At 39.7% G+C, this 18711-nt stretch overlaps 1 protein-coding gene across 3 annotated transcripts in view; it reads left to right on the top strand.

Annotated features, from left to right (window-relative positions):
* Nucleotides 1–18711, top strand: part of RCAN1 (regulator of calcineurin 1) — a 77017-nt gene that overhangs the window by 45007 nt on the left and 13299 nt on the right. For 2 of the 3 annotated variants that reach the window (XM_054048707.1, XM_054048717.1), the window contains 2 exons: nucleotides 14536–14709; nucleotides 16727–16886. In XM_054048707.1, coding sequence (XP_053904682.1) covers nucleotides 14536–14709; nucleotides 16727–16886 — 334 coding nt within the window. Of the gene's footprint in view, nucleotides 1–11594; nucleotides 11868–14535; nucleotides 14710–16726; nucleotides 16887–18711 lie in introns of those variants that run through there. The other variant, XM_054048726.1, reaches the window with a different exon arrangement.

Below are 18711 nucleotides of genomic sequence, written 5' to 3'. Positions count from 1 at the left end.
TAAGTAACGTTGAGCTCAAATTGCCATGGAAGGCATAGGACTCAAAACGCTGCACAACTCTTTTGGGGCCGCTATGTAAGCGGATGCCAGACAATGAAAGGTCTAGTTTGAAAATTCCTGTGTGCTATGGAGCTTCGCTTGACCTGGGCTTGGTATGTAATAGCATCAGAGGGTTTTGAGGAGTAAGGCAGGTTAGGTGTTGGGGTTTAGGTTTGACTATTAAATACACAGCAATATGGATCCACTGCCAAAACTCTTCCCCTTTCACCACCTGGGGTTTCCACATAGCTGCTCTGCCTCCCTCTGTCATTCTGCACCCTTACTTTGGGAATTTTCATCAGCTCATGTGGTTCTATCATCTTTATGCCAGGACTCTCTAACCTGCTTTTCCACTTCTTACCTCTCCTCTCCCTCCTCCATCCAGGTGCATGTCTGTACCTGTCTAAGATGTCTCCTAGATACCTCGCCACTAATTTAAACATTAACTTGGCCAACAGTGAACTACTGGGGGCCAGTTCTTTGTGACAATATCCCCTTTATGCTGCTCCAGTAGCATGATGACGACATATTTCTCTTGCCAGGATACAAGCCTAGCATAGGGATTTCCTCAGGTGATGTAGACGTGACCCTACCCTTCTCACAAGCCCCTGGCATAGGAGTTGTACGGGGGAAGTGCTGGAGTGTTGCAGCACTCCAGCTGTGGGAAGTGTCAATATGAAGAAGTGTAAAGATGCATGAAGCCACTTTCCTCCCTTCCCCCCATTTCTCCCCTTCCTCTTCCCCACCTACTCCTATTCCTCAGCCAAACAGAGCTCTGGTAAGATGGAGAATCAGTTCTATCGGGTCCAAATTTGAATTGTAAGCCCTTGGGGCAAGGAATATTGCTCCATTCTGAGTTCATGCAGCACTGTGCACAATAGGGCTCTAGATGCTACTGCGATACAGTACAGAATAATTATACAGAAAGTATCTCTTTCTAAATAACTTTATAGCTGTTTACTCCTTACAAAACAAAGTATTCATCTGCTATGTACACAACCTCCCTCAAATTTCTGATGGACCACTTTTTGGCTTTAGTTCCTGTTTTATACTGCGTGTCCCCTTTTTTCTTTCTAATATTTAATTTGCCTTAAATACCCATAATTTTGTCTATAACTTTTCCCCAGACCTGATGTTCAAACTAATACCCTCTAAAACTCTCTTTTCAAGCGTCTTTCATTTTTTTCCTAGGTATAGTAGTGGGAAGAATATCTGATGCTTCCTGTATTCCACAGCACAGTAATAAATTCACCCTGAGGCTTTAAATGTATTTTTATGTATGGTGTATATCTCTAGGAAGAAAACATTACTTACTACTTATTTCTATTCTTCTTATATGTAGTCTTGCAGATACTTTTATCTCCACTGAAACTGTTTTTCAGATCTTTATTTCTTATTTAACAAGAATTTCCTTGTTAATGCTATTTTATGGTAAAAATTCTTACTCTTTAAATGTGCTACTAAAACTAAATAGATAGGTTTGTTGCCTTTTTTTTTTTCTTTTTCTTTTTTTTTTTTTTTTTTAATTTCTCTTGGAATATTTTCCCCTCTACCACAGAGGAGTAGAGTTGATTCTAAAGAGGCCTACAAATCCAGCAATTAATGTAAAAAATCACTTTTCCCATTACCAGCCTCTTAAATTTCCTCATAGTGGCGGTACTCATTGTTTCAAGACAAGTGTTATGATCTCATTTTTTAAAGAAAAAAACACAGAATCATCCTTTAGTGTCACTGGATTTTCTTTCCCAAGTATTTCTATCATTATGTTTTAACGACATGCTTCCCTGTAGGCTTGTTTAAAAAGGTGTTGTATATCTGGGAAAATGCTTCTATAATTCCCTTATGACTCACTTATGACCCCAGAAGAACAAAACCCATTGTATAATTTACTACAAAGGCCTTGTGGCTTCACAATTTCCTCCATTTAAACACACACGCAGCTTTTGCTGTCATTAATACTGTGGTAAATATTAATCAATTGATATTTAAATACTTTTTTAAAGGTCAGTTTCCAGGCTGACATAAATGTATAAAATATGGGAAATGTAATAAATCTTCTAAGGAAAAAGTATGTTTGATTGGCTCGCCTGTGTTAAAATAGTTTCTGTATATCCCTAATTCCTCCATGAATTATCTAATTCTTTTTTGAACCCAGTTAGTTATCCTTTTGGCCTTCACAATATCCCCTGGCAATGATGTTGACCGTGCATTGTGTGAAGAAGTACTTCCTTATGTTTGTTTTTAAACATTCTGCCTATTAATGTCATTGGGTGACCTCTGGTTTTTGGTATGTTAAGGGGCAAATGACCCCTTCCTATTAATTTTTTCTCTACACCGTTCATGATTTTATAGATCGCTGTCATTTCACCCCCTTAATTGTTTCTTTTCTAAGCTGTACAGTCCTAGTCTCTTTAATATCTCCTTGTCTGGAAGCTGTTCTATACGCCTAATAATTTTTGTTGCCCTTTTGTGCACATTCTCCACTAATATATCTTTTTTGAGTTAGGGTAACCAGAACTGCATGCAGTATTCAAGGTATGGGTTTATATAGTGGCATTGATATTTTCTGTTTTATTATCTATCCCTTTCCTAATATTTCCTTACATTGTTAGCTTTTTTGACTGCTGCTGCATATTGAATGGATGTTTTCAGAGAATTCTCCACGATGACTCCAATATCTTTCTTGAGTGGTAACATCTTATTTAGACCCCATCATATTGTATGTAGAGTTGGGATTATGTTTTCCAATGTGCATTACGTTGCATTTACCAACATTGAATTTCATCTGCCATTTTGTTGCCTAATTGTGTGAGATACCTTTTGTAGCTCTTCAGTCAGCTTTGGACTTAGCTATCTTGAGTAATTTTGTATTGTCATCAAATTTTGTCACTTCACTGTTCACTCCCCTGTCCAGATCATTTATGAATACGTTATACAGCATGGGTCCCAGTATAGATCCTTCGGGGACCCTGCTTTTTACCTCTTTTTGTCATGGAAAATTGATCATTTAGACCTACCCTTTGTTTCCTTTCTTTTAACCAGTTACTGATCCATGAGAGGACCTTCCCTCATACCCATGACTGCATAATTTGCTTAAGAACATTTGGTGAATGACCTTGTCAACAGCTTTCTGAAAGTCTCTAAGTACTCTATATCAACTGGATCACTGTTGTCCACATGTTTATTGACTCAAAGAATTCTAGTAAATCGGGTGAAACATGATTTCCCTTTACAAAAGCTGTGTTGACTCTTCCACAATATATCGTGTTTATCTATGTATCTCTGATCATTTTGTTTACTATAGTTTGAGCAAATTTGCCTGCTACTGAAGTTAGGCTTACCAACCTGTAATTGCCAGAATTGCCACTGGAGCCTTTTTTTTTAAAATAGGCACTAGATTAGTTATTCTCCAGTCATCTGGTACAGAGGTTGATTTAAGCTATAGGTTATGTACCAATTTCATATTTGAATTTCTTCAGAACTCTTAGGTGAATACCATCTGATCCTAGTGTCTCTTATTACTGTTTAATTTATTGATTTGCTTCAAAGCCTCCTATTGACACCGCAATATGGGACTGTTCCTCAGATCTGTCACCTCAGGTGTGGAAATCTCCCTCATGTCCTCTTCAGTGCAATGCAAAGAATTCATTTAGCTTCTTTACAATTGCTGATACAGACTCTAACAGGGCTACCACTCTGAAACTTGTCTTCCTTGAGTGCTACCTTAGCACCTTGATTGCCCAGTGACTATACTGACTGTTTGGCAGATTTCCTGCTTCTGGTGCACTTGGGGGGGAAAAAAAATCTGTTTAGTGTTTCTGTCCTTTAGCTAATTGCTCTTCAAATTCTTTTTTGGCCTGCCTAATATACATTTACACTGGACTTGCCAGAGTTTATGCTCCTTTCTATTTTTCTCACTAGGATTTGACTTCCAATTTTTAAAGGATGCCTTTTTGCCTCTAACCACCTTTTACTCTGCTGTTTAGCCATGATAGTGTTTTTGGTGTCTTATTAATTATTTTTTATTTGGGATATACTTTGTTTTATCCTCTATTATGGTGTTAATTGAGAACAACTGCAAAACCACTGCCTAACTTCTTTCATGTATGGTTTTGCATGGCACTGCAGGGACTTACTTAAAATAGCTGCAGGAGTGCTGTATATTTGCATGGCTACATAAGAAGATGCATCCACTTTGCACTGTTTTCCTTGCTGGATGAGAAAGATCAAGGCTGTCAGGTGCCCACAAACAGTCTGTCAGGCATAATTTATCTGCCAATTGTTTTTGTGTCATGGGAAGGCCTATTAGACTTGCCAAAAGAGGCATTAAAAAACAAAAACATCCAGATTAAAAAACTAAAAAAAAAAAAAAAAAAAACCCCAAAACATCTGACTGTTAAAATTATTGCAGAATCATCCTCTTTATATGCATATCTCCTGTTTCCTCTATCATGTTACTTTTTTTAAGCCTCATTTACTGTTAACTGCCAGCATAGACTCTTTCACTATATGGGAGGCAAGGAAGTTCTGATCCCTGTCCCTACTACTCTTTTGTGGATCAGCCAGCTGACAAAGATGTAAAGACAGTAGCCTATTGTTAAATTAGTTTCTCTCCTTACAGGAAAGTTTCTTGCTCCCACTGACTGGAAAATTAGAGATGCTCAAAGAGGTTTCTTGTATGTCCCTTGTATGACTAAAATGTTGATAATTTGGTTCGAGTATTCAGGGCACCCATTTACACAGGTACAGAGTAAAGAGTGTTTTGGCTGACTGTTTGTCTAACTTGAGTTTGCCTCTTTTTTTTTTTTTTTCTTTCCTTGAGTAATTTCTTGAGTTCTTTTTTCAGTGTGTCTTAAAAATAACCTCTTATCCAGAGTGCAAAATAGGAATGCAGGCTGTCTTTCACATCCTGTTCTTTAGAATGCCTTTCACACACTTATGCATTCCTGTTCCTTTATTGGGATCTGGGTAAGAGGTTGACTTCAATTTTCACACATGCACAAAAAATATACTTTTGTGATACCAGACATGTATAGATAATCTTGTTTCCCTGACTTTGAAAAACAAAATCTATCAATGCTATTAGGAAATTTCATTCCAGAATACTCTAGGGTAGTGTTTAACCTTTATTATCTTAAACTTTATGTAGTACATAAAAACATGAATGGAAACAGTACATAGACACAGAAAATCAACAACTGTATAATAAGGTGGGAGTGTTTGGGTTATGAACCTTTTGAGGTTTGGTGTAAACATTCCCCAAGTGTAAGAAGGCATCAGCTGGATTATGAAATTCTGGTTTTGTTGCTTGTAGGACAAACGTTTCTTTAACAGCATTGTCAATTCTGTAACTTCTGATATTACATAGGTTTTCCTCCTTGGTTTCCCAGTCAGTGATAGCATAGGTGTCAACTAAAAAAAGTGATGTTTGTGGCTTTCCTCTTTTTTGTGCCCCCTTCTGCATGTTTGTCTTGCATGTGTCCCCTGGAATTCCTGATATCCTTTTATACACCATCTGTGGCTTTGTCTCCTTATTCCCCTTCATGTTCCCACTATTCCACTTGTCCATTCCTATTTCCACTATCCACTTGTTACCTATCTGTGACCCATCATCTCTCTCCCCCAACCCTCCAAAAAAACCCTGCTGCTTGGGCTTCCACTCAGGTCTGCTTTTCTGTCCTGAAACTGCTACCAACTAAGCATCATGGCGGAGTAGCTAGAGGGTACAAGAATAGGGGACTGCAGTCTCCGGTCAGCCTCTTCTCTACTCACACAGCAACTTAGTGGCAGAAATCAGCGTCTAGAAACTTGGGCTTTATCAGTCACAATCCCTGAGGCTTTGGCTGGAAATGAAAACATTAAGAAAGCAAAGCTGCCATGATTCTCTTATCTCGTGTGCTATTTCTATGTTTGATAGCCCTGTCACATGTTCAGCAGGTTCCACTTGAATCCAGCTGGAGTGTAAGGTTGCCAACTGTCTAATCACACAAACCCAAACACCCCAGCCACGCCCTTCTTCGAGGCCCTGTCCTGCTCACTCCACCCCCACTTCCTCCATTGCTCACTCTCTCTCACTCACTTTCACGTTGCTGGGGCAGGGGGTTGGGATGTGGGTGGGGGTGCTAGCTCTGGACTGGGGCCAAGGGGTTCAGAATGTGGGAGAGGGCTCCAGGCTGCACCTGGGACAGGGTGTTGGGGTGCAGGATGGTGTAGGTGGGGTGCAAGCTCTGGGAGGGAGTTTGGGTGCTAGAGGGGACTCAGGGCTGGGGGAGGGGGTTGGAGTGCAGGAGGGGGCATGGGGTGTGGGCTCCAGGAGGGGGCTCAGCGCTGGGGCAGAAGGTTGGGGTGAAGGAAGGGGTTTAGGCTCTGGAAAGGAGTTTGGGTGCAGGAGGGGGCTCAGGGTTTGGGTGTGGGTGAGGGGTGCAGGCTCCGGCCAGGCAGCGCTTACCTCACGCTGCTCCCGGAAGAGCCAGCATGTCCCTGTGGCCCCTGAGGGGGTAGGGGGGTCCAGGTGCTGCCCCTGTCTGCAGGCACCGCCGCGCATCTCCCATTGGCCACAGTTCCCAGCCAATGGGAGGGAGCTGCAGAGTCAGCGCTCGGGGCTGTCCGGGACCAGTGCGAGGCCAGGGCAGGCAGGGAACCTGCCTTATCCCTGCTGCACCACCAGACTTTTAGCGGCCTAAAATCTCCCTGTGTGGCTTCAGTAGTCTCCAGGAGATAGAGCCAATTCTGGGAGACTCCCGGCGAAACTGGGAGGGTTGGCAACCCTACTGGAGTGTCTTTACGTGGGTGCTGCCATTTCCCCATCAGCCACAAAAGTCTGCTGTGGCACCTCGATTTAGGCAGGCAGGGTCCCTCTCTGCTTCCCCTTTCTTCTCCCGCTGCTGGTGCACTAGGCCAACATGGAGGCAAAGCATCAAATTGTGCATGTCCCTAGTAGTCAAGAGTGGGGAAGAAGGAAAGGTGATATTGCAATAGAGCAGCCAGAGACAGATTCTGTGAAATCCTACATTTTTTCAGTGTTTCTTTCATGATGTGTCATTTGTGTGGTGATATCAAATGCTATAAAACAACATTGCCACCGAGTAAACTTTGTCACACACTTCAGGAAGTTGTAATAGTTATTTTGTTGTAACTTCTGATTGCTTCTAAAATAGATATTCAGTTCTTCAAGGCAGAGTACTGCTTTAATTACTAATGCTTTATTAGATAAAACAGAATAGTTGACAGTATACATTTATTTTCTTGTATAAAGACACAGCAAGTTATTTTGATTAAAAGAAACAGTCTACATACTCTGAGATATTCTGTTAAAAATAAGATATTGTGTTATAATACACTATCTTATTTTTAACAGAATATCTCCGAGCATGTAGACGGTTTCTTTTAATCAAAATACAGCACCAAAGGGTTAGACTCTGTTTTAAACTAATCTCTTACCAAACTTCACTTTTCAGATTGAAGCCAAAACAGTTTGTTCTCTGACAGATGCATTATATGTGAAGTTTTGGAGCAGGACTGGTTTTTGTTTGGTTGGTTAGTTATTTTTGTGGGGGGGAGGGCAGAGTTAACTCCTTGGGGCTTAAGTGATGATGTAACCTTAACTGGGGTGCAAGGGTAATATAGAGCACAACATAAACTGGTTTCTCCCCATACCTATGTGTCTTTGCTGTTTAAAAAAAAAAAAAAGTACTATACATGCATTCAGGAAGCAGGATGCTCTGTTTTAAGTGCAAGGAGTACAGTATAAGGAATCAGTCCTGTGGAATGCTAAACACTTTCGTGGAACGTTGATGATTTTGTTGACTTGTATTACAATAACCCAGAAGCCTCAGTCAGGTTTTGAGCCTCAAAAGTAATCTCCAGAAGGTGGGTGACTGTGCCATCAGGAAGAAACATGAAGTCATCCTGTTTGGGCCATAGTGACAGGAAGAGGAGCATTAGCACAGGAAGACTGATAGGTTTTTTTTTTATGCCTCATTTCCCATAGAACTAAGCTCTCCTTAGTTCCATTACCTCTTATGGAAACTGCTTTTGTGAGAAAATGCCGTGTGTGTTTTCCATAGCAAATTCAGGTCCAATCCTGTTTCCATTAAAGTCCCAAGAGGAATGCTACCCATTGACATCAGTGGGAGCAGGATTAGGCCCTAAAACTATGTACAGTAACTCCTCACTTAGTCATCCCAGTTAACGTTGTTTCGTTGTTACGTTGCTGATCAATTTGAGAACATGCTCATTTAAAGTTGCGCAATGCTCCCTTCTAATGTCGTTTGGCAGCCGCCTGCTTTGTCCACTGCGTGCAGGAAGAGCAGCCCGTTGCAGCTAGCTGGTGGGGGCTTGGAACCAGGGTGGACCAGCAGCCCCCCATCAGCTCCCCACTCCCCTAAATTCCCTGTGCAGCAGCCGCCCAGCAGGCTATCAATTGTCAGGCAGCTCAGCTTCTCCCTCCCCCCACTGCTGTGTGCTGCTCCTGCCCTCTGCCGTGGAGCTGCTTCCGGGAGACTCCTGCTTGCTGTGCAGGGGGTGGGGGGGATGGGGGGTGCTAATGTCAGGGTGTCTCCCTCCCCCCACTCCTGTACCCACATCTCCTGTACTTTATCTCCACAGGGGGACACACTACAGGGCTCAGGACTGAGAGAGCTTGCTGGCAGCAGCTGCTGTCTCAATTTGCTAATCTACTTAAAACGGCAATGTACTTAGAGTGGTGTGAGCATACTTAAAGGGGTAATGCGAGTCTCTCTCACACAGCGTGTGTGTCTCTGTCTCTGTCTTCCATGCTGTCTCTCCTCCTGCCGTTCGTGCTGCCTCGTAGAGTGTGAGGCTACATTAACAACAATGTGTTAACCCTAGAGGGCTGAGCTGACTGCTAGTTCATCATTTAGCAGCAAGGCATTCCCTGGGAAATATCCCACCCTCTTCCACCCACTGACTTCACCACCTCAACCAAGCTCCACAATTATCATTGCTGTGTACAGTATTAAATTGTTTAAGACTTATACTGTGTGTGTGTGTGTGTGTGTGTGTGTGTGTGTGTGTGTAAAATATAGTCTTTTTTGTCGAGTGAAAAAAAAATTCCCTGGAACCTAATTTCCCCACCCGCCCATTTACATTAATTCTTATGGGGAAATTGGATTCGCTTAATATTGTTTTGCTTAAAGTCGCATTTTTCAGGAACATAACTACAACGTTAAGCGAGGAGTTACTATATCTAGAACAGTTGTTACACGGTCAAAATCTTGTCTCTTAATTGACCCCCCCACATTCAAATACAACGTCATGCTTTGGGCAGACTACTAGTAAACACTTACTATACCATGAAGGTGACGTTCAGGAAAAAACGGCTTCTGAGTAGAAATAAACTGAATATAGAACTCTGCATCAAGAACTAGAATAAATTGACTAAGTATGTGGTCAGTTAATGCTGTGATATCACAGTTGTGATTTAAGTTGACTTGTTCAGTTCATTGCTGAAAGCTGGATTTCTGGGTGTATCAGTATAGAGAAATTTTTAAATTAGTCTTCCACTTTTGAAGTAAGTGGGGTTTGGGATATATATGTATATTCAAAGAGGTATTCTTGTTTTTAGAGTTCTTAAAATACTTTTGTTCACTCCATATGATGCAAATGGCAGGCATTACTGGCAAAGAAAATGCTAACATTAATATTTTTATATAATCAGCATTTCTGATCTTCATTGAAAGTCCGGTTTATAGTCTGGTTGGTGGCAGGCTCCCTATCTGGCTCCGTGTGCAGAGGTGACCTAGAGAAATTGGAGGTTTGGGCTAAAAGAAATCTGAGGTTTGACAAGTGCAGAGTCCTGCACTTAGGACGAAAGAATCCCATGCACTGCTACAGGCTGGGGCACCGACTGGCTAAGCGGCAGTTCTGCAGAAAAGGACCTGGGGATTACAGAGGACGAGAAGCTGGATATGAGTCAGTGTGCCCTTGTTGCCAGAAGGCTAACGGCGTAATGGGCTGCATTAGTAGGAGCACTTCCAGCAGATTGAGGGAAGTGATTATTTCCCTCTATTCGGCATCAGTGAAGCCACTTCTGGAGTATTGTGTCGAGTTTTGGCGCCCCCCCGCCCCCCATAGAAAGGATGTGGACGAATTGGAGAGAGTCCAGCGGACGGCAACGAAAATTATTAGGGGGCTGGGGCACATGATTTATGAGGAGAGGCTGAGGGAACTGGGCTTATTAATCTGCAGAAGAGAAGAGTGAGGGGGGGATTTGATAGCAGCCCTCAACTACCTGAAGGGGGGTTTCAAAGAGGATGGAGCTAGGCTATTCTCAGATGAACTCAGTGTAACTTGTGGTTTTGAAAATTCCACCTTTAAGTGCCTATGTATGGGCTTGAGAGCCTAATTTTAGGTTCGTAGTTTTGAAAACTTCGGCCTGTGTACAAAATAGTTTACACTTTCAATACATTAAATTACTGTAAACTTTTTAATTTTGTTTTGAAGTGACAAAGATTTTGTACACAAATATTAAGAACTTTTAGCCTCTGGTGCTGCGAATACTTATGCACATACTTAACTAAGCAGATGAGTAGTCCCACTGAAGTCAAAGGGACTCTTCATTTGAGTAAAGTTACATGCTGGTTTTAGTCCTTGTCCTACAAACTCTTAATTGTCCTTGTTTTGTTTTTTGCCTGTAACTGCTTTGTAAAATTCAAATAAGATACCTTAACTGTAGTAGAATTTATACTAAAATAAACTAACTAAAAAAAGCATTTGTAATTTTGTTCATTAGATTAAAACTTATAGTTGCAATAGCACAGATTTTCAAATTAGCTTTACAAAGGCTCCATCTGATCTGATATAAATATTTTAAATTAGTGACTTAAATAGCCTTGATTTAAATCTCTCCATCTTGCTCTATTCCCTGGAAACTTTCTTTAAACAACACTCTGAATTCATTGAACAGGGGATATAAGTGTAGGCTTTACAGTTTTATAGCAATGAGAATTAGGGTTTTGTATTAAAATCCTAGTAGTAAACTACTAATTGAGCTCTTGTATGATTTCATATTACAGGGCCTTGAGACCATAAGAGAATCAAATAAAGTGGAAGCAGGAAATTTCTCCATAAAGTTTAATTGGAAAAAGTATTTCAAAATGAATTTCCACTATAAAATATTTCATTGGAAAAAATATTTTTCAAAATAGATTTCCTCTAATCCCCAACTTAAAACTTCTTGTACGTTTTCAGAAAGTACAAGGACTAAATTTACTGAGGGATTTGTTTTCTGGTTTCCAAAGTCTTGAAATTTCCCTGCTGGCTAATTACTGCTTATTACTGTAGACATTGGTCCTTTAGCAGTAACATTTTCCATCTTAAAATGGGTTGGCCCATTCAAGTGAAGAGCATGTTGTCTGAGTGCTGAATGGAATTACTACCAATGGAAACTATGCTGCAAGAGGAGTTGATAAAGCAGCTGCTGTGCAAACCTCAGCTGTTTTTTCCATCTTCCAAAGCAAAGTTAATTAGCATAGGAAAGCTGACTAATGTGCTGATGTCACCTCTTTCCAGTAGACGCTTACATTTTGTCCCTGCCTGCCTTAAAGCATGCAGGACTTTGTTCAGGAATTTGCTGTCACTTACGGGATGCACTGAAAGCTTTTTTGAGGGGGTTGGACTTTTTTCCTTTATAAACACAGTCTGCAGAACCAACAGCTTCCTTAAAAGTAATTGCCTTGGATTTGTGTTGAACTGCTAACGTTGCTTTAGTGAAGCACAAAATGCATTTTAGGAACCTTAACTACAGTTTTGGTTCCCTAATTGCCTATGTGGCAGACAGCGATGTCTTCAATCAAATTGAAATGAGGGTAAGGCTTTTTTAAAGTTGAGTTTTAGTTCTGTGAACTTTTTAAATACTGAAGGATAGGTGCTGTTCTAAAATAGTTGAAAAATATTGTGCTGTTTAAAACATTAAACAGATAATGCTTAAGAAGTAGGGAAGAACTATTTCAGAGTTAACAGGTTGTAGTCTGCAAATGTGTATTTCATGTATTATGTTTCAGTCTTAAATTCCATGTGATACATTAAGATCTTTATCTTCTGCTTTTTCAAATACTTGTAGTCTGTCCATAAAGATACTGTGTATATATGCATGTGTATGTGAGTATGAGTTGAAAAAATGTCATTTGAAGGCATTTTCAGTAATGTTCAGATTCAAAATGTTGCTAATAGGATCATTTATATTAGAATATATGAAGATGTTTAAATTACAGAGTTGGTGTAGCACTGTAATCGTTAAGATTGGTGATACTGCTGCAGTGTTGGAATGCTACATAATACAATCACTCCAGTTATATAACTGATGAGAATGAAGGCGTGACAAACACATAAATGTTGGACTTACAGCAGTGAATTATTGATTAGCTGTCCTAAGACACCTGTTAGGCACAAAACAATTGGATTTTATTAGTAGACACTGATGCTAACATCTGATTTCATCTGGAAGTTGGATCTGTGAAGTGATCCTTTTATAATACTACAGACTTTTCTTTTTGGCTAACATAAAATTGAAGATACCATACATTTCATTAATCATGCAGAAGGTCTCCAAAGGTTTAGTGGTGCATATGAATTCTGAATTATAGACCATACTGTTTTTCTGAATAGATATGAATGAAATATTAGTGCACCACGTAGTGTAATATAGAAAAAGGATAAATAAAGGCTTAGATTTCAGAAATACAAAGCAGCTTTCTTTCCAGTGTAGAAGGCTAACAATAACAAGTAATTCCTGTGCTAAGGGTTCTATTCTTGAGAACTGTATTAAAACTACTTGGAGTTTACATACAACTTGCTTTTATTAGAACACTAAGTGTAGCCCAACAAGAGACAGGACAGTTTTGAGTTAACATGCATTCATGAAATATTTGGCTTTTGTCTAATAAATATTTGTTACTTAGAGTCCTGGGATAGCAGTAGCAAGTTGTTGTGAGTTAGAACCACACTTAGCTTAAATAAAAACTATAACCAAAGGTTTATATACGAGAATAATGAAATTAAGTGTTCAAGAAAACAATTTATTACGCTATTTTTTTATACCCTTCTATGTAGTCTTATCCAAAACTCAGTGATTAGACTGAATGCAGTTGAAAGATGAACATGAAGTCAGAACATTCTGATCAGTAAGATTCTGTGAATTAGTAACATACAAAATGTCAATACATAAAACATAACTTACTACTAAGGGCTGTACATAGCGAGTCATTGTGCTTAAAATAAATCTGAAACAGCAAGCATGCCAGCCACAGACTCATTTTTCCCTTCCTCTCCCCTCAGCACCCTGAAGTAAAAATGGAAACATTCTTCATAAATAATGTAAAAATAGCTGAGTTTGGTTTGGATAGCTGCCCCATGTGCTCTAAAAGCTCAAACATTAGTGAGGGCTTGGCTACACTCAGGACTTCACAGCGCTGTGTGTACTCCACCTCTCCGAGGGGAATAGCGTGCAGTGCTGCAGGCGCTGATTACACTGGTGCTTTACAGCGCTGCACTCGCTGCGCTCGGGGGGGTGTTTTTTCTGAGCGCAGCAAGTTGCAGCACTGTAAAGCGCCAGTGTAGCCAAGGCCTTACGCAAATAGTCAGTGAAAACTGCCAACTTTTGATGGACTTACTCTTGTACTGTCATCGGGATAGGATGGCTAAGTCATTGGGCCAACAGCGATAAAAGTACAAGGTTTCAGAGTCAGAAGGGCTGGGTTCTGTTCCCACTCTGCAACAAATGTACTGTTTTAACCTCGGGCAAGGCCCTCACCTCTGTTTCCATGTCTGCGTAATTAGAACAATACTTTCTTTACTAAAGGAGTTGAGTCTTCATTTGTAAAGGTCTTTGAGATCCATAGATGGAGGGTGTTACAGAATTACTGTGTCTCATTATAACTGAAGTTTCCTTAACCACACTTCATTTCCCTAAATTAAAAGCAAGTACAAAAAATAGTTTTCATATGTCCTAACATTACTGAGGTGTCTGGTTACCTTAAAAATAAGCACATTTTAGTACAGCACAATATTCAGTTTTCATGTCTACTGAACAGGCGTTTTACTTGAGTAAGGACTTCTGACCCTCACTTTACTTTGCCTGCTTTTTATCGATATTTCTATATAAACTAAACTAAGCAATTAAAACTCCATGATTTTCATCACTTGTAAATAGACCTTTTTTTGCATGCCACAAAATTGAGACAGAAGTCAGTAGACATACAACATATTTAACTTTTTTGTAATCTTTTCTTCTACCTTGAAGGCAGTATTATTTCAGCAAGAAAAAAGCAGCTGCTATGTTGTAAATAAATGATGATTGGTTTATTTTGAATGGCTTACTGTATTCTCTACTAAAATATTTTAGCATGCCGCTATTAACCATCATAATCACCAGTTGTCCTTGAGGGAGTGAGAATAAATTACAAGAAAAAAGGGATGTGGCATGTACATGGCTTGTTTTGTAAAAAAAAATATATATGTATTTTTTTTTTTTTACAGGCCAAATTTGAATCTCTCTTTAGAACATATGACAAAGATATCACCTTTCAGTATTTTAAGAGCTTCAAAAGAGTACGAATAAACTTCAGCAACCCTTTATCAGCAGCAGATGCTAGAATCCAGCTACATAAGACAGAATTTCTTGGAAAGGAAATAAAACTGTATTTTGCTCAGGTATGTTTTACCAAGCATTTCTGTATAAATGTAATCATTTTGCCATAAAAACAGGATCCGGGGGGGCGCTTACCTCGGGAGGCTCTTCCAAGCAGCGACCTGTCCTGGCTACTTCTAGGCAGAGGCCCAGCAGACGGCTCTGCATGATGCCCCCACCCTGTCCACTGGCTCCACAGCTCCCATTGGCTGGGAACCAATGGGAACCCGCACCCAAACTCTCTTTTTCTTAACCAGCATTTTTCACTTACCGGCACTCCCCCTCCCCCTCCATTACCCCAACATGCCAGATTTTAAAAGTTTTTACTGTACTAGTATTGTCCCTTGTGTTTAATTAGTTTAGTTTGAGGTGTTTAATATTTTTAAAGATGCTACAGGGATTTGTACTGACAACATAGTTGGCAGCTTGAGTAGTGACAGTTAGAGCTTTGGCACTTGGGGGAAGGTGTGGGAATTATGTTGGATAAATGTGTTAGCTGGAGGTTTCTGCCAAAATTATAAGAAACTAAATAGAGAGACAAGGTGGATGAAGTAATATCTTTTATTGGACCAAAGCTTTTTGAGCCATGGCTTATTACAATGAAATGTAACCCACTAAGTCCTCTTTTTTGTCCTATGACTGCAAAGGTGTTAACAGGCCACTGTACCTTGAATGATCCCTTAGAATAGAATATGTGCTAACAATTTATGCTAAACAATCTGTTCCACCTTGCACTTAGCTGTGATACTTGGAGTACCGTTGACCTGAAGAAGAGCTATGTATGGCTTGAAAGCTTGTCTCTTTCACCAACATAAGTTGGTCCAATAAAAGATATTACCTCACCCACCTTATCTTTAATATCCTGGGACCCAACTACACTACATAAAGCAACTTAATAGTAAATGATATTAGGGAATTAACTTGTAATATTAGATAAGGTAATCATTTGATAAGTTAACTCCCCTTTGAGATGACCAATTGTTTTGGCTATGCACAAACTCTTACACATACCTGCATAGTTTACACTTGGTTAATGTTTGGTGCTCTTTGCAATCATAACAGTTAGAAATGTAATTTTTCTTCAGTCAGAGCTTACATTCTTGAGCACCGTTCTTGTAGCATGGAGTGGGTTCTCAGCAAACCTGATGTCTGTGGAGTTGTAAAGAAAACACTGCTCTGATTGTTATACAGAGATGCAAATAACACTGGCTTGGAAGTTAAATCTTGTCTATTCTCAAAAATAGCTCTGATTCAGCAGACATGGTCTGGGGAGCTGCATTGGCAGTGATTCCTAAATATAGTCAAGGGTGTGCAGGGGTCTGTACCAGTATATACAGCTACACTGATTTCTGGTCAATACTTTCTAAAACCTGTATGGTTGCACTGGTTGGTGCAAACCCCTGCATACTCTTATTTACGCTTACGGGTTTCCACTAGTGCACCTATATGGGTGGTCAGTGGGTCACTGATTGCTGGATTCCTGAGTGTAGGAAAGACCAAGGAGATCTCTAACTGTACCTCAGTTCTGAAAATGTGTGCACTTTCGGCTGCTATCATTAGGCACCCCTTTTAAAACTTTAATGGGAAAAATCAATCTGCGTGTCCCTTTCATCTTTGTATCCTTTGTGTTTGTTTCAAATGTCCTTAGGGACAATCCTGAAGGAGCCAGTTTATTTATATACCTTCCGGAATTTTCACCTCTTGTGGTAATAAGTTTCAACACCCTTTATCATTAGATCTTACAGTCCCTGTTTAATTTCCCTCTATTTTGGTCTTTTAGGAGCAGATTTTTCTCTGATGAAATAACTATACATTAAAACAAAAACGGGGGGAAAAAAGCAGATGTGCACATTTCCCTGCATGTTTTGTCAGCATGGTGGTTTTTAATTTGTATGTCTGATATGTTATCACACATGGTTACATACTGCCACCTTCAGTGCTTGTTGTAGTACGATATCTGTTCAAACTTTAAATTCTATGTAAATGACTGATTAATGGAAAGTTAAAAGTAATAGTTAATCATTTGTTTTATTCTCCCAGACTTTGCACATTGGAAGCTCGCGTTTGGCTCCACCAAAACCAGACAAACAGTTTTTGATTTCACCTCCAGCCTCTCCTCCTGTTGGTTGGAAACAAGTAGAAGATGCTACGCCAGTCATTAACTATGACCTTCTCTATGCTATCTCCAAGCTAGGGCCAGGTAAGAAGGATTTTGAGCTTAAAGTTTTAATACTTGTGCTTGAGTAAAAAATGACTTGGAATACTAGTAATAATTCAAAAAGCTTTTCCCCCCCCCCCCCAAGATATCTGTTCATTATCAATTAAATTACTAACTATAGAAAACACTCTGAAGTTTTTTTTATGTCAAAGATTGTTTTCTGAAATCACTTTTTTTTGTATCAAAAAGATAAAAATGTCCATAGGAATATCCTTGCCAGAACAAAACATTCTTGCTGAACCATTCAGCATGAATTGCATTACAACTTGCTAATCTCATGAAGGTCATGACCTTACATAATGCATACTACTCATTTTTCTAAATGTTTTCATTAGGTTTGACCAGCCAATAGTTTTAGCAAAGTTACTTACTTTTTTTATGCCAAGATTTAAAATAAAATTGTAACTCTAACATACGTTTCCCCAGAAATAAAACTAAACTTGTAAAATATTTATATTTTAACTACACCTCTACCCCGATATAACGCTGTCCTCAGGAGCCAAAAAATCTTACCGTGTTATAGGTGAAACCGCGTTCTATTGAACTTGCTTTGATCTGCAAGAGCGCACAGCCCTACCCCCCCTTACCCCTCCCCAGGAGTGCTGCTTTACCGCATTATATCCGAATTCATATTGTATCGGGTCGCGTTATATCAGAGTAGAGGTATATATAACTACTACTTTTTCTTAAACACTGTTGCTGTTGTTCAACCATCTGACAGTAAATTAATAATTTACATATCTTTAGCTACTTTCATCAGAGGGTTTGCAGATGTTGCGCATATTAAGCCTTACACCACTGTGATGTTGTTGTGTTGTATTCATTTGATAGAGGTTTTTTTGAATTCAGAGAGGATAAGTGACTTATTATACAGTGAGTCAGTGGCAGAGGGGAATAGAGGAAGGTCTAAGAGCCTGGCTCCCATTTATCTGCAGAGTTGGAGACAGAATCCCTTCTTCGTTCTGTGGGAGCTCTCATCAGTTCTTTGTAGAACTGTTTGGGAAAAACTGTGCAAGGGACACTATCCAGGCTGGCTTGCTCTTTGGTTCCCTAAAATAGCTGATGTCTCAAGCACCACAATTTGCATGGTGATGCAACAGCTAAGATACTGAGGTCTTAAAAGCATGAGGATAAAACATACCAAATTGAGTGGAACAGAAGAAAAAGTGACCGATGGAACACATTTAGAAATATGAGTGCTGGTTTCTTTCCCCTACCTCCCTCTCCTACCGAAAAAGTATTTGAAAATAATAAATTGTAGAGTTGTTTCTGATGGACACTGTCAAATGACTAATCAATGGACATAACAAAATTATAACACAACATATTTAAATGTTGTAATATCCCTTCTAGCCAATTCTGTTATTACACAGGAATCCCAGCCCTTTAGGTTTTGCTGATCAAAACCATATCTAACTTCTGCCAGTGGAAGCCTTGGAAAAAAATCTGCTTCTGTGGTTTTAAATCTTCATTGTATGGAGATGGACAGTTTTCCTGAATGGTCAGATTTGATCATACTGTTCAAATTTTGCAGATGAGACAAACCTGGTAGAGCTGCAAACACTTTGGAGGCTAGAGCTAAAATTCAAAGGGATCTTGATAAATTGGAGAATTGGGTTATGAACAACAAAATGAAATTCAGTGAAGACAAATGTAAGGGGCTATACTTTGGGAAGAAAAACCATATGCACAAATATAGAACAGGGGATAACTGGCTTGGCAGCAGCACTGCTGAGAAGATCTGGTAGTTGTGTTGGATCACAACCTTAACATGAGTGAACAATGCACTGTTGCAAAAAAAGCAAAT

Source organism: Malaclemys terrapin, chromosome 1 (genome assembly GCF_027887155.1).
Source record: "Malaclemys terrapin pileata isolate rMalTer1 chromosome 1, rMalTer1.hap1, whole genome shotgun sequence".
Lineage (NCBI taxonomy): Eukaryota > Metazoa > Chordata > Testudines > Emydidae > Malaclemys > Malaclemys terrapin.
Note: the sequence above shows the minus strand (reverse complement) of the source record. Positions and strands in the feature narration are given on the sequence as shown.